The sequence below is a fragment of the Pimephales promelas genome, chromosome 17 (assembly GCF_988280905.1).
Source record: "Pimephales promelas chromosome 17, fPimPro1.hap1.1, whole genome shotgun sequence".
Taxonomy (NCBI): Eukaryota; Metazoa; Chordata; class Actinopteri; order Cypriniformes; family Leuciscidae; genus Pimephales; species Pimephales promelas.
Window position 1 is genome coordinate 17,872,610 of NC_142785.1, and position 20,159 is coordinate 17,892,768.

At 36.5% G+C, this 20,159-nt stretch overlaps 1 protein-coding gene across 8 annotated transcripts in view; it reads right to left on the minus strand.

Moving 5' to 3' along the window:
- exoc6 (exocyst complex component 6) overlaps positions 1-20,159 on the minus strand; it is a 54,965-nt gene that overhangs the window by 30,018 nt on the left and 4,788 nt on the right. For all 8 annotated transcript variants that reach the window (XM_039653242.2, XM_039653241.2, XM_039653240.2 and 5 more), the window contains exons 2-11: positions 13,879-14,050; positions 11,200-11,247; positions 10,979-11,069; positions 10,493-10,538; positions 8,312-8,516; positions 7,522-7,671; positions 6,600-6,668; positions 3,185-3,268; positions 3,057-3,103; positions 2,815-2,935 (exon numbers count right to left, since the gene is read on the minus strand). In XM_039653242.2, coding sequence (XP_039509176.2) covers positions 2,815-2,935; positions 3,057-3,103; positions 3,185-3,268; positions 6,600-6,668; positions 7,522-7,671; positions 8,312-8,516; positions 10,493-10,538; positions 10,979-11,069; positions 11,200-11,247; positions 13,879-14,050 — 1,033 coding nt within the window. The remainder of the gene's footprint in view (positions 1-2,814; positions 2,936-3,056; positions 3,104-3,184; positions 3,269-6,599; positions 6,669-7,521; positions 7,672-8,311; positions 8,517-10,492; positions 10,539-10,978; positions 11,070-11,199; positions 11,248-13,878; positions 14,051-20,159) is intronic.

Consider the following 20,159-nt stretch of genomic DNA (forward strand, 5'->3'; position numbering starts at 1 on the left):
AAATTTTGTCTCGCAATTTTTTCTTTTTGTCTTGGAATTCCGAGTTTACATCTTGCAACTGACTTTTTTTACCCCTCAAAATTCAGAGTTTATGTCTTGCCATTTTGACGACTTGTCTTGGAATTCTTAGTTTACATCTCGCAATTCTCACCTTTTTCCCCTCAGAAATCTTAGTTTACATCTCACAATTTTGGCTAAGAATTCTGAGTTTATTTCTGAATTCTGAATTTTTTGTTTACATTTTGAGTTAACATCTTGCAATTCTCTTTTTTTTTTTCCTCAGAAGTCTGAGTTTAGGTCTCCCCTTAAGGTTTTCCCCCACCATAAAATAAAAAAAAGTTCGGGCCTTTTTTTTTTCCCTCACAATTGCAAGTTTAAGTTGAAATTCTGACATTTCTTCACAGAAGTTTATATCCCGTAACGGAAAAAAAAACTTCAATAGCATCAATTACTAATGAGTGTTTTTAAGTAGTTAATGATTCACAGTAAACTGCAGATGTGAGTTTGTCCTAACGCCATGAGATACACCCTATACGGCTGACATCTTCAGCATTCGCAAAGAGCTTTTAACCATGAGCCAGACGAGCCTCTTCCAGGTTGGTGGGGTTTGATAATGAGGGTGGTTGTACAGGAGCTGCAGGTTTGATTTACAGCCCCTTGCACTAGTGTGATTCTCTTGTTAAACATTTAGATAGGGCGCAGTGGCCTGCCTCTCAGACGTGGGGAGTGAGTGCGTAAATCACACGGTTAAATAAGCACTGGTCAAGCTGCAACACACGCCGTCACTCCACACTTCAGGACATGATGTACTTCATTGACAAAGCATGTGAACATGAACACAAAAACACACACATGCAAATATATCCCTGAAAGAGGAACAAAACAAAGACCTTAGAAATGGACAAAGTCAAGCAAATATTTTTAGAGAGTTACATCTCCTCCATTTTCACACAATTGCTTCAAGAAAACCACCATACTCAGGCATTTCCTCAAGACATTCACATTTTTAACACGAATCCATATTTTCTAAAAAAAAAAAAAAAAAAAAAAAAAAAAAAATCAACAAGAAAATGCCTTTTGGATTTTATAAATGCCAGCGAGTTACACACTCTAGGTTCCCACACATTTTCCAATCATTAATTATGACTTTAAAACATTTTTATAGAGGTTTCTGGGGCTTTCATTTTGCATGGCAGGAATCAATTCTCAGAATTAATAGATTTAAATGACTGTACAAACGTCTCCAAATACTATCTATTTTTTTTTTTTTTCTTTTAGGCAGCACATGAGCTAAGAGGGCTTTAGTCGTGTCTTTCAGTGAAGTTTATTTTGAAAACAAGGCATTTGGAATGATAATTGGAAGCATTTCCTGGTGAGCCCTTTCAGTGGCCATCCATTCAATCTGATCTAATGGAGAGGTCAGTTGGGCCTAATGAGGACAGATTGCAACAATAACAGCAGATTAACTGTGAATATTCTAAACTGCTGGGGCTGAGAGTGTGTTTGGAGGGCCAGTCAGTTGTAAATCAGTGAGGGATTATGCAAATACCCTGCGGCTGGGGCTCACAGCCTGAGTCCCCTGGCCCGAACAAAGGGGTCAAGCCTGCTCTCTCCCACTGCTAGCTAACTTTCAATCACAAAAAAAGAGACTCGGACCAGAGCATGGCAGAAAGAGAGAGAGAGAGAGAGTGAGAGAGAGAGAGAGAGGAGGTGGTGGTGGTGGTGGGGGGGTGCACTCCTAAGTGCATCATCCCCCGCATACTCAGACTCATTTGAGACTTGTGTTGTTAAAAGTACCTGCACTTCGGTGCCAAGTAGATACTTAAAGGGATAGTTTACCCAAAAATGAAAATTAATCAATAACCTCATGTTGTTCCAACCCCATTAGACTTTCGTTCATCTTCTGGACACAAATGAAGGTATTTTAATGAAATCTGAGAGTTTTTTGTACCTCTATTGACAGTCCATGAAACAACTACTTTGACACCTAAAACAATTAATAAAGAGAACGTAAATCTAATCCATTTGAATTGAGCGGATTAGTCCAAATTTTCTGAAGAGAATCAATTGCTTTATATGATGAACGGGTTGAATTTAGGCTTTTATTCACATATAAACATTCATCAACTCACACATCATTTGTGGTAAACGGAAGCTTAAGCATTTTCGATTGATGTGCGAGAACCAATGGTTCATTCTCGTGTTACGCACAACGTTTGAGCTTCAGCAAGAATCAATGAGGTTTGTTCTCATGCAAACCATTTCGATTGAGCTTCTGTTTATGTCCGTTAATATGTGAATAAAAGCCTCAATTCAATCTCTTCAGAAAATTTGGAGTAAACAACTCAATTCTCAAATGTCTTTATGAACTTTTTGAAGCGTTATAGTTGGAGGGACAGAAAGCGCTCAGATTTCATCAAAAAGATCTTCATTTGTGTTCTAAAGTTGAACGAAAGTCTCACGGGTAACAATTTTAATATTTGGGTGATCCCTTTAAGTCTTGCAGTGTAAATGCAGAAGACCTGCCACGTGTTCTGTTACCTGTAATGCGTTTCTCTTTTTTCTCTTTGTTTTTAATTTTATAAATTGTTCATTTTGATGTCTCAGTTAAGGAATATTTGAAGGCTACAATAAAGTGTGATTTACTAGTATTTATTAGTATTATTAATTTCCCAATTTAATTGTATTATTATTTTGTATTTAGTTGCGATAGTTTTTGCCATAGTACCGAAATTGATACCCATAACTTCCTGACTACTGAATTTTTTGGTATCGTGACAATAGTTGAGACGAGTGTGTGTGTGCGGGACTCACAGAGTGTGTGCGGAGTACTGCGATGATTTTGGACAGGGCCATGTTCCACAGCTCATCTGTGAAGGCTCTGGTCACCAGACCTTGTGTGGCATGTAAAATGTGATCTTCCACCACAAAGAACCTGCAAAGCATGATGGGAGTGGGCATTAAATGGTTTAAATCAACTTTGTACATAAGAAAATGAACACACTGACTTAGACACTACATAAATATGTTCACAAATAAATCCAGATTTTACTTACCCAACAATTTGATTAAAGTACTTTCTGTAGCCTTCTACTGTTTCATGCTGGAAGAGAAAAACGTCAAATTGAAACATATAAAAACAAATAAAATTGACGGGATTGTTTAAAGAGCAAAGAATACTAACCATGTTAGATTGAGGCTGCAATACTAGTCTTGCTTGTTTTTTTCTTTGCTTCCTATAGTAATTTTCAAACGTTTCTCTGTCTCCCTAAAAAAAAAAAAAGAATATGCCATTAAAGTGGGTTTAAATAATACATTAATACAAGAGTATATAACTTTGGACTTGCACGGCATGTAATTGTACATTTTACCCCAGAGCAAATCGTATGTGGAATTTATTAAATGAGTTTCTGAGAACTGAACTAAATCTTGTGTTGAAACCAACCCAGGCTCTTTATACACATGTGACTGCTTACATATCTGCAAAAACTAATATATACAGCTCAAAGTACATTTTGCTGTTCTTTTCAGTTGACATATCAACAAGAGGCACTTTGCAGATCCAGGTTTATTAAACAGCCCAGTGTGATGAAGAAAATGTGCCTGTGGGTATGTATTGTGCTTTATCATATTTGAAATTAACATATCCTTTACACTAATTCCTACATAATGGTGTTAACAAAAGCCCACCCCCTGAGTTATTGTTGCTATCTCGGACAAACATATAGAGTTTCTAACTGTCTTACAAAGACAGCTGTCAGTGTGAAAACCTTGTCTCAAGATGTTTTTGATCAATTTTGGACGTGGAAGGACCATCTCTCTTCAAGGAGCATTCAAGTGGGACTTAAAGAGTTAGTTCACCCAAAAATGAAAATTAAGTCATTAATTACATGCTGTACCAACCCCGTAAGACCGTTCGTCTTCGGAACACATATGAAGATATTTTTGATTAAATTTGAGAGGTGGATCACTGCCCAGACAGCAAACTGACATTGAATCAACGTGGAAACGACGTCTCTCATGACATCGAAACAACTTTGATCTGAAATTGTTTTGCTCATCGAATTAACATTGAACCAACGTCAGACGCGGCATTCTTCAAAGCTAAATGAAAATAGAAAATTGGTTTGCTTTAATAACGTTGAAACAACGTTGATTTCAAGTTGATTTTCCATTAGTTTTGAAAGAATGACGCGTCTGACGTTGGTTCAACGTTAATTCGATGAGCAAAACAATGTCAGATCAACTTTGTTTCAATGTCATGTTTCCACGTTGATTCAATGTCAGTTTGCTATCTGGGTACTACATAGGCTCCTAAGGGATTGAAACTTGACGGCCCAGAAAGTTAATGAAGAAAATGTTTAAAAATTCCATGTGACTACAGTGGCTCAAAACAAGACGACGCATCCACGAAGCATGCGCGAGAATTGTGATCTCCTTTAACTACTTCAGTTCAGTTCTCAAGGAAGAAAAGGAATAGTCGAATAAAGTCGTTATTTTTGTTCGTTTTTTCGCACAAAAAGTAGTCTCGTCGCTTGATAAACTTATACTTGAGCCACTGTAGTCACATGGAATATTTAATCATTTTCCTCATTGACTTTCTGGGCCGTCAAGTTTCAATCCCTTAGGCAGCCTATGTAGCAGTGATCCACCTCTCAAATTAAATCAAAAATATCTTCATTTGTGTTCCAAAGATGAACAAAGGTCTTACTGGGTTGGTACAGCATGGGGGTGAGTAATTAATGACTTAATTTTCATTTTTGGGTGAACTAACCCTTTAAATATGCCATGGAGGGACATAAAAGATTTTTAAATAAATATGGTAGCTAACAAGATTAATTTGGAAGTGAGGGTTTACTGATCACAGTGTAAGCAGGAGAAGCCTCATGTTACAGTCGTCAAGATCGCAGATGGCTGTTTATGAGCCATCGGGTGTTTTTGACCTACTGTACATGATGTGAGAACAGCTATTTATGTTTGTACATTAGCATAGACTCACTAACTTTAATTGTAACTTAATGAGAGTATGACAACCAGAGAATGAACATTTTCGTCTTCACTGGGATTTGGTGTTGAATCCATAGGGAAACAGGTTACTGCGCTCACATAATTGATATTATAAATAAACCGTTCTTCAGTCATATTGCGCAGATAATTGTGCACAGTACGGTGATTCAAAACATGAAGACCCATACCCATTCTCTCAGGATACCTGGAATCAGTGTTACAAGTACCCCAGGCACATTGTTTTACCATTTATTAAGCATAAAAACTAAAACCAATGAGAGCTTTGGGTCTTCTAATGTTTTCTTTATAGCGCTAAAACATAAAGATGTCAGAGTTCCAGTTCCCATACTCATTGGCTCATTTGCGTTCCAGGGGAGGGGCTTACCAATAGGTCAATTCGAGGGCTTGGAGCCAGAAGGGCGTAAGTGGCTTTTAACAAACTTTACAGGAGAGACAAAACAAAATTGACCACGCTTCAATCACCTGTATCATTAACCTTAAACCACAGACATTGCAACCACAGGCATACTTACATGAAATGAGTATTTAAGTAAAAAATGTATGGCATATTAACACAATGTTCTAAAACATTTTCAAAACAACAAGATAGGTGATCTCAGATAGGTGTTTTTGGTGCCATTGGATAGAGCTCATCGAGACCTTTATTTTGATATAAAGAACTCATATTCGCCCAAAATGCCACTTACGCCCCTCTGGCTCCAAGCCCTCGAATTGTGCAAAAAGGAATAGTTGTTTTGCTGCCTCTAGTGGTCATTTTATCTGGAAACCGCATTGAATTGTACGTATAGTTGAGTTTTTGTGGTTTTTCAGAAATGTATCAGGCAAGTCAAATATATATCCGACGAGCAAGGGTTGGTTTAAACATACAATCTAAATTTTAAGCACCTGCGCCCCCTTTCTCTCTCTCTGTGAGGCTGAAGAGTGGACCTCGGCCCCTGCCAGCACCTGTGAGCTCTCGGGTAGCACAGCGGTCAAAAGCGCTCGTGTTCTCATTAACCGAACCATTGAGGGGAAAGCGCTCGACTCATCCTACGCCCAGTGAATGCACCGCAGTTTGTGCACAATCTGAATGCCGAAGCGAACAACTTTTTCACTGCTTTGTTTTTATGGCGAAAAAGGGGGTTACTGCTCGGTCAATCCCATTAGATGCTGCAGTCTGACCCCTTTTGTTGGTGTGCTGATGGACTCTGGATTAGTTCTGACTAGATGAGCGATGGCACCAAGCGCTAACAAACTCGATTTCATCTCTCTATAGTTTGCGTCTGGTTTAAGGCAAAAATAATATTGATGGCACGACTGTCAAAACTCTGGAAATCCCTTTGCTTATTTAAGCCATTAATGTTTGAGGAGCCACTTGGGAGAAAGCAGTTCAATGAAAACGCACTGTCAACTCAAAGGCTGGGTGCCTATTAAAAAAAGATCAACAGGAATGTTTCTCAATAAAACACACATTCTGTTGTAAAGCAGAACCCAAACAGGATTTCATAACATGTTATGAGATGGGCTGTTGTTATATTGGTTGTTCACTGTGTGCATGGCACGTCTGTAGAGAAGGAGTCTCTGGGAATTACCAAAACAGTGTAGATGTGAAGACATCGGTAGACTGGTGAAAAATCCACCAGATCCTGCGCCGTCAAGACCTTAAAAAGAAAACGAACAAGGTTTAAGGAACATTTCTTGACCTGAGTGGCTTTGCTGCCAATAGATACCACTAAAAAATGTAGCTTCAAGTATGTTTTAAATGAAACAGATTGCAGTTTACACCCCGTATTAACATGCGCCTTGAAATAAATGTGTCTCCAGTGAATGGTTATAAAATTTGCATAAAAAAAACTTTCAATACACGCACATATACTATTTCTGTCTAAAACACAGTTCGGACCAAAATTATGTAGGAATATGTAGGCAGAGTCAAATATATCTTGACTCCTGCATTGTTAATACAACATCTTGGACAAAAATTGATGCACCCCATAATGGAATCACAACATTTCTTATCATCAAGAGGTGCATCAATTTTTAGTCAAGATCGTGTATTGACAATGCAAGAGTCCAGCACTCTGTAAAGTCTATTCCAGCACATCCCAAAGACTTGCAAAGAATTTCAGGTCTGGACTCAGAGGTGCCAATTCATGTGTGAAAATGATTCTTCATTCCTCTGAACCATTCTTTCACAATTTGAACGTGATGAATCTTGACATTGTCAAGCTAGAATATGGCCATGATGTTTCTTCCTACAAGGTTGTTTAAGAAATGAAAAGCTACACACTCCATCAACAAGGGTTAAAAGAACTGTTGCCAAACATATAACATGCTAGAAACATAATAATCTCAAAAATAATAATAGACTCTTTCGAATTTAAATCCAAACAGTGATTTTCTTGTTTTTTTGGCCATACAGTGTATTAATGAAATTGGACATTTTCCACTGAAAACAAAAAATTTGGGACACAATGATGTTACTCTTCCTCAAAATGTGACTGTACATCATACCTCCTCATCCATCTCCTCTTCCTCCGCTCCCTCTGGGCTCAGGCCGTTGTGATGGAGGGGTGTTCGGCCGTTCAGACCGTACAGAGGTTTGGCACAGCTCAGAGTGTCCTGCTTCTGCACCGTACTATTAAACGTACGGTGCTGCTGAGCCTGTGAGAACAGGGTGACAGGGAGAAGACTAACAGTAACTTCAATAGCCTACAATGCCAGTCACGACATGTGTATTGAACTAACAACTTGCAACTTTAGATTTCCATTAGCTACATGTGCACATTTCAAAACCTAGTTAGGTGTCTACATAAACAGCATTTTAAAGCATCACGGTTTTGCTCAGGCTGTTCCTGAGGGAGGCAGCATCAACATGCTAAAGGTAAGCTATACTGAATCTGCTATGCACTTTACGTGATATGTAGACACAAATATGAAGATGTTACAGTAGTTAGGTTCAATTCTTGAAAGAATCTTAAGTCGGTAACCAGTCGAGAACCAGTTTGAAATGAACGGATCAAAAAGAACCGAAAGATCCAGAGGATAACCTTGGAAACAGTCAGAGCCAGATATTTTTGTTCCTTTTTGTCGGACATGACGAAAGTCGCACATGTACGTTTTATTATGATCTCTGAATCAGGGCAAATCAAGTCACATTTTGGAAGAAAGGTTGATTGTGTATTGATTCATTTCAATTTTGTTCATTTTGAAATACAAAAACAAAACAGTTACATAAAAATAGTGTGGCTTTAAAAAAATTAGGCAAATTAAATTAAATGAAAAATTAAAACAATAATCCAACCTGTCTCATTGCCGTTTCACCAATCTTGTCCGAGTGTTTTCGGATACTTTCCAAAAAGTCTTTCAGGTCGGACATGGAGATCTCCTTAATCTCCTCTCGGAGTTTAGGAAGTGTCTCAGCCATAATTTGGCAGAACCTGTACTTGCTCACTCTGGGGATATAAATGTTTTCTAGCTGCTCCATGGTTTTCAGTGCAGAGTAGTATCTGAAATAGGAAAGATTCATGTCATTCACCACTTTATTAGTCCATAAAACCCCTTAAAATCAATGATATTTCTACATGATAACAGCTATATATACGTATATATAGCTGTTATCATATACAAATATCCCTTATTTTAAGGGTTAAGTGCGTGTGTGTGTGTGTGTGTGTGTGTGTGTGTGTGTATATATATATATATATATATATATATATTCACACACACACATTTATTTCTTTATGTATACAACTTAATTACCTCAGTTTGTTGCATATGGATAAAAGATTTGCACGTTTTATACAATTTCTTATCTCAAAGCACAAACCAGATCGTCCGATGATTGTTGATCTCATGATCCCTTTTTTTCATTATTTATTTTGGAATATTACTTAAAAAACTAAAATTTATTTTTTATTGTTGATGTTAAAAGTGGGATTCAGGACAATTTTCATGTTATATTTGGGTTGCATTTTTGAGTTAATATAACTGGTTATGTAAAATAGGCACATAACTTCATATAAAATACGAATAGGGCCGTCAAACGATTAATCGCATCCAAAATAAAAGTTTGTGCTCACATAATATATATGGGTGCACTGTGTATAATTATTTTGTATATACATATAAATACACACACATGCTTGTATACATTTAAGAAATATTTTCATGTATATACTGTATATAGATTTATATATAATTTATATTATATATTTATATGTATATTGTTTTTTCAGAGGCACCGGCTGTAAAACAAAAACGTATTAATACGTTTGTTAATATGTACAGTCGGTGCCTCTGAATGCTCCCTGACCTCACCGCTCTGAAGTGCGCGTGCGTCAGTGTGGAAGGCCAAAGCGGCGCCCTTCCCAGCGGAGTGTTATATGTGAACTGCGAAAGAATCCCTGCCTGATTAAACCATGTCCCAGCCTAGTCATTAGTCGGCAGTGGCGACACACAGAAAAAAACTTTGCGCTAATTGCCTCAATTTGGAGGATGCCTGTCATGGGCCTGCCGGTACAGGACAGTGCTGTGAAGAAGGGCACACACAAGGTCAATTGTCTTTGCGTTTGAATAGTTTATTTATTCATGATGTGTTATGACTGACAAAAGTAGACATTAATGCACAAAAAGGGTCATTATTTTCAAGTTCAATGTGACCCTTACATTCATCCCTTCTTTCCTGGAGAAAAGATCGAACAGTTCTTCATGTTTGAATGCATTCTTAGCAGAATTATAATAGTTCAATTGATCTTTTTTCATGAGAACATTGGCACTTTCCACACACTTCTTTACTTTTTAAAGCAAAGGCACAAATATCATGTTCTTTGAAATGAAAACTATTAGATATCAATTACTATTTTACATGAAATTATAACTTTTCTATTACATGTGTGAATATATGTATTCAAATGTCTGCTCAATTCATTACAGAATTCATTTTTGAATTATTTTCATAGCCAATCACATATTTCATTGCTTTAGCTGCTAACATCACATGACTTTCACCCCAATTCCTAATTGTGACACTAATAAGGAAGTGACATGGAAGCTCATTCATTGAATTATTATGACAAATATTACAAGGTCATGGGTATATTTTTCTGTCTCTAAAATTTAAGGAATAGGTATCAATAACTAAAAACCAACAAACCGACCTTAGCCCTAGACAAACCTACTTGGGGACAAAATCATTTTGACTGAATCTGCAACCTGGTTAATTTATTTTTGTACATATTATATAGAATTTCTATTTCATTTTTAATGCTAAAACATCAAATCATTCAAATAATAGTTTTAAAGTGCAAACCTCAAACTTGACAACTTAAAAGCTCATTTAATATTTAGTTGGGCATCATGAAGTGAATTGAAAAACACTGCGTTTGCTTTTTGAACTGCTTTTTGAAGAGTTTCAAGCCCATTTCATCACCATTAATGACTAGGACTGATTTGCAAAAAAGATAAAAACTGTGAGTAATGTTACCTTTTTGATTCAAGCTGCTCCTTCAATTTGCTGTACATTTCCAGCACTGTAGAAAAGGAAATAAAAGAGGGTCACATAAAGGGGAAAAGACATTGTATTAAAAAGAAATCTTAACTGAAACATTTAGTTAATTCAGTGAATTGAGACCACTTTCTAAATTTCTAATATTACTTTTGGAAAGAAATGGACTAAAGAAACCACAATTTAACTTAACAGGTTAGTTTGGTTAAACCACTGCAACAACAGAACATCAAATTCTCTTTCTGTCTGTCCTAACAGTTAGGAATTTATTTTTGTATGAATTTTTAAGTCAGAGAGATTGTAACACGTAAACTCAGACCTGGCCTCGTTACTGTAATAAGAAACCTGAGAACATTCACATTTGCAGTTTCTTGATAAGTGTTTACTCGTCTTTTGACGAAATCTCTAGAGTGTTTTCAAGCCATTCGGCGAGCGCCTTTCGGTTACGCGAACGCGCCGTCTCACCGGGAATGCAGAGCTGCAGCTTCTCCACCGTGGTGGCCATGTTCCTCTGTTGAACCCGGCAGCGGATGACCTCCTCCGTTTGGGCCGTCACCTTACATAAGGGAAGGTCAAAGAGTGTGAAGCCCTCTCAATTAACGAGACAGTCCTCTCTTCTCTATTGTCTGATAATCGACATTCTTTTCTAACGGCAGACATGCTAACAAAGCCAGACTGTGCCGTACCTCCCGTCCGGCGTCTTGAAGTCTTCGATTGGTGTCACTCACTTGGCCCTTAAAACATAATATCACTTTTGTTAGACAAATAAGCCCACAATTCCCTGTTGTAACTGCTCACCCTTGTAATCAGATCATACTTCATGAGGAGTCAAGAACAAAGCCATGCAAATTCAAATTAAATGTGCAGCGGGAACTTGAACTTTTGGTCGGAAGGGAGCTTTTATGGCCGGTAATCGCTTCTGACAGCCCTTTCTAACAGATTCTGTGACAAACTTCTCAATTTTACTTGGGATTTTTGAACTTTGGTTGTTCCTCTGGCTCTGTCAAACAATTCAAATCAATGACCCAATTGACCATTGGTCCCTTGTTGGTAACTTCAATGAGCTCTATGTGCCATTCATTGTCTGGGACAAAATGCGGATAGCATTTTCTGGTAATTAAACATTCGTTTTTTCCTTCTTTTTTTTTTTTTTTTTTTTGGCTGAACACAAACGCTGGGTGGCTGATTAACATCAAATTTGAAGAACTCCACACCACTGCGCCAGTATAGTGGCCCAGGTGCAGGGACCGCACGGCCGCAGACTTTCCCACAAATATTAAATCTCATTAGGTCATCGTAATAAGGAACCGCTTTTTGAGTTTATTTAAAATCTCTTTTATTCGGGAACAAAGGGGGCCAACGACCTCATTGATGCCGTATGTGCTCTCTTGTTATCTGAATATGCTTTATATAATTTGGGTCTAATTACGAGGATTGGTGAGCCACTCCTGTGCTGTTTGGTCACCATATTTCACTCTGGGAAGTGGAAAGGGAGCTAAAGAGAATTGGCGTGCATTTCTATTTCGAGGTCTGGAGCTCTGCTGAAGCTCATGAACGCGCAATGACGATCAGTCTTGGACAAAAGCTAGACACTGTGTCTCTGCATCCAATGGGAGTTTGTGGAAACCAACAAAAAACGGCACAATAAATAAATTAAATTGTGCAATAAACTTTGTTCTGGAGAATGGTGCTTAACCAGATTTGTTCTGATATGCAATAGCCATTTTAAAGGCTAATACTGTCTAAACATGGATTTGAAATGAAATACCCCTCTCTATGGGCAAAATCTACTTCATAACAACATTATGCGCAAACAATATTGCAAAATAATTGCTTTATGCCAGTAAAAATCATGTTTTTTTACATTGTTTTTCACTAAATGAACATAAGGAATTGTGTTTTTCACTCTGGGAATATAATATTTTAATATAATAATATTAATTTAATTTAAATAATAATATTTTCTTTAGCACACTATCGTCCAAAAGTTAGAAAAAAGACATTTATAATTTTTTTTTAAAAAAATTACATTTCAAATAAATGCTTTTCTTTTGAGATTTATATCCATCAAAGAATTGCAGCAAATCAACATATTAGAATGATTTCTGAAGGATCATGTGACACTAAAGACTGGAGTAATGACACTGAAAGTACAAATTTTAAAATACCCTCAAATACATTTATTTAAAAATTACATTATTTCAAAATATTCTAGGTTTTACAAAACATTTAAAAACTTCTTACTGACTCCAAACTTGAGCGGTAGTGTATATGTACCATTTAAAAAATACAAAGTAATAATAAGTGATATTATTTATCTATATTTCTAATTACATTTTTTTTTTAGTGTGTAAAAAAGTGCCACAATGATTTACAGGATTTACAATCAGAGCAACATTCACTTGCCAGAAAAATCTGTTTAAAGGGGTGGCAAAATATGTTTTCACTTTTCAGCGTGAAATATCAAAGTAACAACGTTCAAAGTTCAAAGTAAAGGAAGATATTTGTTTTTAAAGAAAATGACTACAACAAACGGCTGGTAAGAACTACACAACATTCCTCCCGTTAGTGACGTCACCAACCCTAAAATGTTCATAAACCCGCCCCCGGGAACACGCAGTCCATTTTGAGAAGAGGAAAAGTTGTTGTATAAGAGTATGTTTGTGAGTCAGCTCAAACTTTAGCATCCATCTTTTCACATGCAATAGAAAGTCACTCTGTGTGCATCTATAACAATTCCTATATGAGTGATTTATAGATTACATGACAGAATATCCTAATTGAAGATAGATGTCAGCAACATAAATTCATCAACTAACCATTCAGAGATGTCCTGTTGTATTCTACATGTTGTCACTTCTCCTTGACTCTCTAAATCTTTGACTGACTTTGACATTTTCTGTCATTTTAGTGTGTCTGCGAGAGGAAATCGCAGCTGCTAACACACAGGCTCTTGAAACCCCGCCCTCTAGAGCAGCTCATTTGCATTTAAAGGGCCAGACACAAAACGGTGCATTTTTGCAAACCCTCAAAAAGTGAAAACTTTAACATGCTATATAAAATTATCTGTGGGGTATTTTGTGCTAAAACTTCACACACTCTGGGAACATCAGAGATTTATTTTACACCTTGTGAACATGGCATTTTACCACCCCGTTAAATAGTTGTGGTTATTCTAACTATCACCAGCTCTGTTTAGTATAATGCTATATTTATATCAGTACCATGATTTTACCATTGCAACTATTATAATACCATGGTATTGTCACAATATATAGAAAGGGAAAATGTATTATTTATCAATAATAATGACTAGCTTATAATTTCTAATCCCTGAAATCATTTTAATCATGATTTCCACCTACCATCAGTTTCTCAGCATCCGCTCGGACTTTCAACAGTTCTGTGATGGCGTCCACGAATCCCTGATGATGGAAGTTGCACATTTTCTCAATCTCTCGGTCATGGTTGCGTATTCTGGCATCAAGTTTCTCCATAAACCTTTTGTGTGCGTTAGGCTGATCATCGTAAACGGATCTATAAAACAATCATTACATTAGTGTTAGGGTTATTTCAAACAATAAAGAAATCTTCATTAAAGATACACCGAAGTGACCCAGACTTCTTCATGAATGAAGAGAGAGATGTGTCATCAATATTAATACATTTTTACAGTTCTTCATGTTGAAGCACCATATCTAAACTTAACTTTAATTATAAAGCACTTTCAAAACCATTAGTGCTGTCCATAAAAAGCAAATCACTCTAAAATACATAGAAACATAAAATAACATCAAAACATGACACCAAGAAAATCATACAACCAAATCACTCAGTTCTCAGACCTAATCAAACGGCTAATGTCATTTTTAAAATTATGCATGCTTGACGAGGATTTTAAAGATAATGGTAACACACATTTCAGAAAAGGTAAAAAAAACTTTTATTTTAATGTGATTAAAGGGCAGAAACACACTTGGCACTGATGTCCAATTCGTGTGTTTCCCCTTCAGATAACACACACTTCTCCTTCAATACTCTGCAGGTGGTGTTCTCAGCCTCAGAGCATGTGTGTGTATCAGTAGCTGTGTTAGTGTGTGTGTACAGCAGAGAGAGCTGGCGAAGCGAGGCCAACAGATGGGCCGCTTCTTCCGTGTGCTGTGAGATCACAGAGTGTTTCGCCCTCCTCACTCCTCCAGATGGCCAAGAGAGCCGTCTCTCTCAGTGAAGAAGAACACAATAATCCAAGACGATTCACTCACTTCGTGAATCGTGACACAGACGGGAAAGTGTGAAGGAAACTCACGTTGCATGAATTCTCATTTACAATTGATGTGAAACAGTGAACAGACCATTTCATTTGTTTCAAAGCAAAACAAAATGTTCAAAATGTTCTCTTTTTTTGGACTTATTTCCCATTAGAGATTGATTGGATTCCAAAGTGGTATAAAATGGCATGGTATTACCATGATTCATAACCCAAAAGGGGGCTGTCACACATTATTAGAAGATCCATGAAAAATCAGAGAGAGAGCAAATTATTTTTTCTAAAAATGTTTATCAGATCTTCTATAAATGTATATAAGATATTAATGAAATATGTTAAAGACAATATTTTAACAAATTCCTTCAGTACATTGCAGGTTTATTACAGTTAACTAAAACAAAAACTATTAAAAAAAAAAAAAAAAAAAAAACATTTGTTACCGGAAATAAAATTTTATATAAAATTAAACTTTATTTTAGCTGGTTGCCAATGCAACATCTCATTCTCTTTTAGTCAAAACTTGATGTACTAAAATAATTATTACAATTATTATAAAACAATAAATTACAATTAAAAGTTATAGACCTAAAAAACGAATAAAAAAATGAAAACAAAAACTAAAAACTTGAATTAAAATTAAAATGGAAAATATAACATTAAAAAATAATTTTAAATATACATATAAACTATAATATTATATAAATGATGCATGAAATTATTACAATAGAACATTTCCTTTTTTTTTTTAAACACCATTTAAATGGCCTATATTTTATACATGAGAAAATGTGGCTGGCTTTAGAGATGGAGCTGGATGGTGGATGCATGAATAGTTCTCCAAGTGCGCCACCCTGTGTGCAACAAGGGAACGATACATGTTGAATGCATAAACAAACCAGCACCCATAGATCAGTGCAGAGTTTACACTGACTGACTGAATGTGACACGGTTACTCATTACAAGTGACAGAAGTGATATACACACATAATAAGTAATAAAAATGACCTCAAAACACTCAAATTCATTAATATACAGCCATGCATTAAAAAATAGTCCCAACAATATGACAGTCCCAACAACATTCAGAAGCATACACCATATCACAAACTCATTGCGGTCAATTTTTGCCAGTTTCCATGGATAATTGAATTAAGCAATTAAATTGATATCCCTATAATGTCTGCATAAAATACATTAGTTTTCTTGTCTTTATTAAACGCCCATTCAATTCATTTTTCCATTCACATTTATTTGTATAGAGCTTTTCACAATACACAACGATTCAAAGAAACTTTACAGAATTGCATGTTTAGAGTGATCTGTTATCAGAGATGACTGTGCACTCTAAAAATTGCTGGATTATTTTAACCCAACTTTGGGTCAAATATGGACAAACCCAGCCATTGGGTTATATTTTTATTATATTTTAAACCCAATGGCTGGGTTTGTCCATATTTGACCCAAAGTTGGGTTAAAACAACACAGCATTTTTAGAGTGTGTCCAAGTTATACATTTCAGATATGTACACATATCACACGGTTAACCAACAATGAATTCATTTAACGGTGTATTAATTAAGGCCAGAAACAATGACCTCATTGAGGTAAAGAATACATTTTATTAACAAATGTTTAGGATTATTGTGTTGCTGCCACATTCCATCCAGCACACCTTTCTTTCCTTCAAACTGGTGCGCTTTCGTTCCTCCCTAAAAGCCCAGCCAAATACGTGAGTGTTGTAAAGGCACAAAATAGACACTAGCTGCTTTTCCAATTCCAACCCTTCAAATTGCGCAAAATTGACATGGCGAATTGAAACACGTACTCCCAAAGGAAACACGTCGATTTCATTAAAAAAAAAATACCATATATCGCAAAAAGGTGGAGGTTCACATGAGGTGGTTTTGCAGGCAATTCGAAAAAACAATATTTCGCAAAACTGCAATGTAATCCCCCCCCCCCCCCCTCTTAAAGTGACAGCAGCCTAATACATCATTAACCTAACGTTAATGTCATTTCATTCTGTTGTATTTATTTGTCTGTTTGGTTTGTAATTAGCTACTTTCTTTGCTCGTATTGTATTGCTGACTGTTACCTTGTCTAAAGTAATTATTTTGAGGACCTTTTCTAACATTTGTTAACCCAAATATTAATTTGTACTGAAGTATTGATAATTGTGAAATTTCACTGAGGCTTTGATCATATAGACCATTTTGCAAAATGTAAACAACACTGATCCAGAAGCACTTCCTGTTTCAGTTTTTTAACACTACATAAAAGCTGGGATAAAATACAACCAACAGAACATATAAAACTCAATCAAAAAGTTAAACAAACATCTTTAAGATGTTTTCTTTACATGTGAAATAAAGAAAACAGTTACAAACTGAAATCGGAAGTGTTTCTGGGCCAGTGTTGTTTACATCTTTCAAAATGGTCTAGGCCTACTAATAATTGTGTTAAATAATTGTGATTTCAATATTTTAATAACAAAAATAATTTGCCATTATCGAGAAGCCCAAGCTAGCATTGTGCAAATTTGTTGCAATTAAGCAGTTCTCTGTTTTTTTAAACATTGGAGTCCTTTTACTTTCATAAAGAGCTATAGTACAAATTACATGATGGGTAATATCCGAAAAAGCTAAATAGCTAAATTATGAATCATGAGGAGAAAAAACATTCAGACAAGATAAATGGTTTGTCTCATGACTCTGATGTGAGTATCAGCATCTGAACTGTTCACAGGTTTTTTTGTGTCAGATAGAACTTGCTTGGAAACTATTTCATGAGACATACTGGAACTGAAGCATCTGAACAGTGGCAGCAATTAGCATGGGGTCATATGAAACAAACTGCATTAAATGATCTCAAGAAAAATAAAGATATTCATAATAACAAATTAGCTAAGTCTTGGATGGCTCACGGCTAGTAAAACCGCCAGCTGGCTCGATCCATCTGATGCCAAGAAGGTTCGGATGAAATCCAGGTTGCCATTGGCAACACAGCCTCAAAGTCTAGACAGTGAATGGACTGAATGGACTGCCACAACTTCACAATGTTGCTTTCTAAGTGGATTTTACCACAATGTGATACAATTGCTAGGATGTTCTGAGAGACTACTAGCTGGGATGAGAAATATGATGATTGAACACCAGATTTTTTTCAATAGTCCACAAGAGGGCAAAGAATTAAAACCAAACAGCTTGTTTTTATTTCTTGTTTTGGTCAATGTTTGTTGCTTAATGAAAATAGCCTTTTAAATTAAGTTGTCATATTCATTTAATTTTAGTCAGCTGAACTAGACTGTACAAACACACACATTTACATGTGCCAACAAAAACATGAAAACTTTCTTTGTTTTAAAAACAATATACTCAATGTGAATTCTTTAAGTTTAAGTTGTGTATATATTCGATTTATCTCATATAAGATGCGTTTGGTTCTCAATGAACCAACTGTAAAGTAGGCCTAGATTTAGTTTACTGGTGTTCATTCACTGTTTTGGCTTCAGCTCCTGCAACTGGTCAATAGAGTGCATTAGAGCCCGGCGTCGACCACTAAGAACGTTTTCCATTCATTTTTCCCATTGAGATTTAAAACTTTTATGTAACTTTTAACATAACAAACTTTAATTTTAGGCAAAAAGTATTTGAAAATGGGACAAAAAGACAAAGATAAAAGACTGTTTACTTCACGGATTAATGAGGGAAAGAACAACAATCCCACTAAGTATTAGGAATGACATAGGGTGCTTCACACTAGCACTTTTGTTGCGCAACCAAGTTCGATTAACTAATTGATGACATGATTCGATAAAACTGTGTTTGTTCTCATTCACTTTCCTGACAAGCAGAGAAAATCACATATTTAATCTCTTACACGATACAAATCGGCACAATCTCAAATGATTTTGTCTCATTATAACAACTTAAAGATAAGATTAAGTCATCATTTGAAAATGAATAAAACAAAACACAAACAAAACATTGTGCTTTTGTAAAATAAAGAAAACAAACACGATACCCCTTTCTGTCATTCCGGTTTCCTTTTGATAAAGTTTGTGGGGGGCATCACAAAAATGAATCGAAACTCTGCGTATAGGCTACAAGCAAGCTCTTGCGTGCCAACTGAACGCTGCAAACAAGTTATAAATAGAAACTCTGGCCTGTAAATCGTTTAGTTTCTATTTTGTTTTAATTGTTTTTGTTGCTTCTCTGCAACAGATGAATAAAAATTTATTAGTTTTTATGTTTTATTCATAGGTATTTCTAGCTTGCAGGAGTACCGCAAATCGTTTTATTCTCCCTCAACCCGAACACACAGAGTGAGTGCATTACCGCTCGCGCTCCCTCTTATGACGCCATCACCCAGTTAGTTACTGTAAAAAACATGCTACCTTTGAAGAAACTCCAATAAATGTGATTTAACACTTTAATTTACACATTAATTGGTTGTGGTGGTTAACCTGCAATTTACACTTTAAGGCCTGTTCACAGGCGTGATATTCGCTTACGTTTAGGGCCTCGTGACTAAACAAAGGGCACCAATGTGAGTGTGCACACCGATGCGTAAAAGCGTCATTTTTTTTGGTTTCACGCGCTGCGTCAAAACTATCCAACCAATGAGATTGGCGCTTTTGCTCTTGTGTTTGGAGCTTCTGAAGTTACAGTAAAGCACAACTTGGGGGCGCTCAAACACAAAATGGTCTTGCCGAGCACACTTACGTAATGGCGAAGAAGATATACGGCAAGTAGCGTCTACACTGCCGGGAAGAAATAAAACGAGGAAGACGCAAGGCAAGATGAACGTAGAGCTGCTGGTCTCGCTGGTGTCGGAACATAAAGAACTATGAAAAACGCGATAGCGTCTACAAAAATCCTGATAAAAGAGAACTGTTATGGACTCGGAGAAGTATTGCAGGGCCTTGATGGTGAGTTAAATTTTACTTAATTGCCTTAAACGTACATAGGCTTGTTACTCATGCGCCACCTTGTGTTCTGGCCGGGGTATTTTTGTTTTACATTAAGCACCATCTAATGTCAGGGAATGAATTTGCATGTTCACTCGGCTCATCGTCAGCGAAAATCACTTGGGTGTGAACACAAAAAACGCGTTGAACGTGCCGATATTCGTCCCAGTGTGTACGGCCCTTTAGACCCCTAAATACCCCATATATATCAAATGTAAGTATTTTGACAGCATAGCAATCAAAAATTTGACAACCCTAGCTAGGTGGAATTACTGGCACAAACGCTGAAATGAAAACTCTGCAAGGCGTAGACCAACTAAGATGTATTGAGCTTTACAAAACCGTTTGCCCTATTTTTCTTATTACATGCATCCTCTGTGCGGTTACCTTGTCAGCCTTTTCCTGCCACC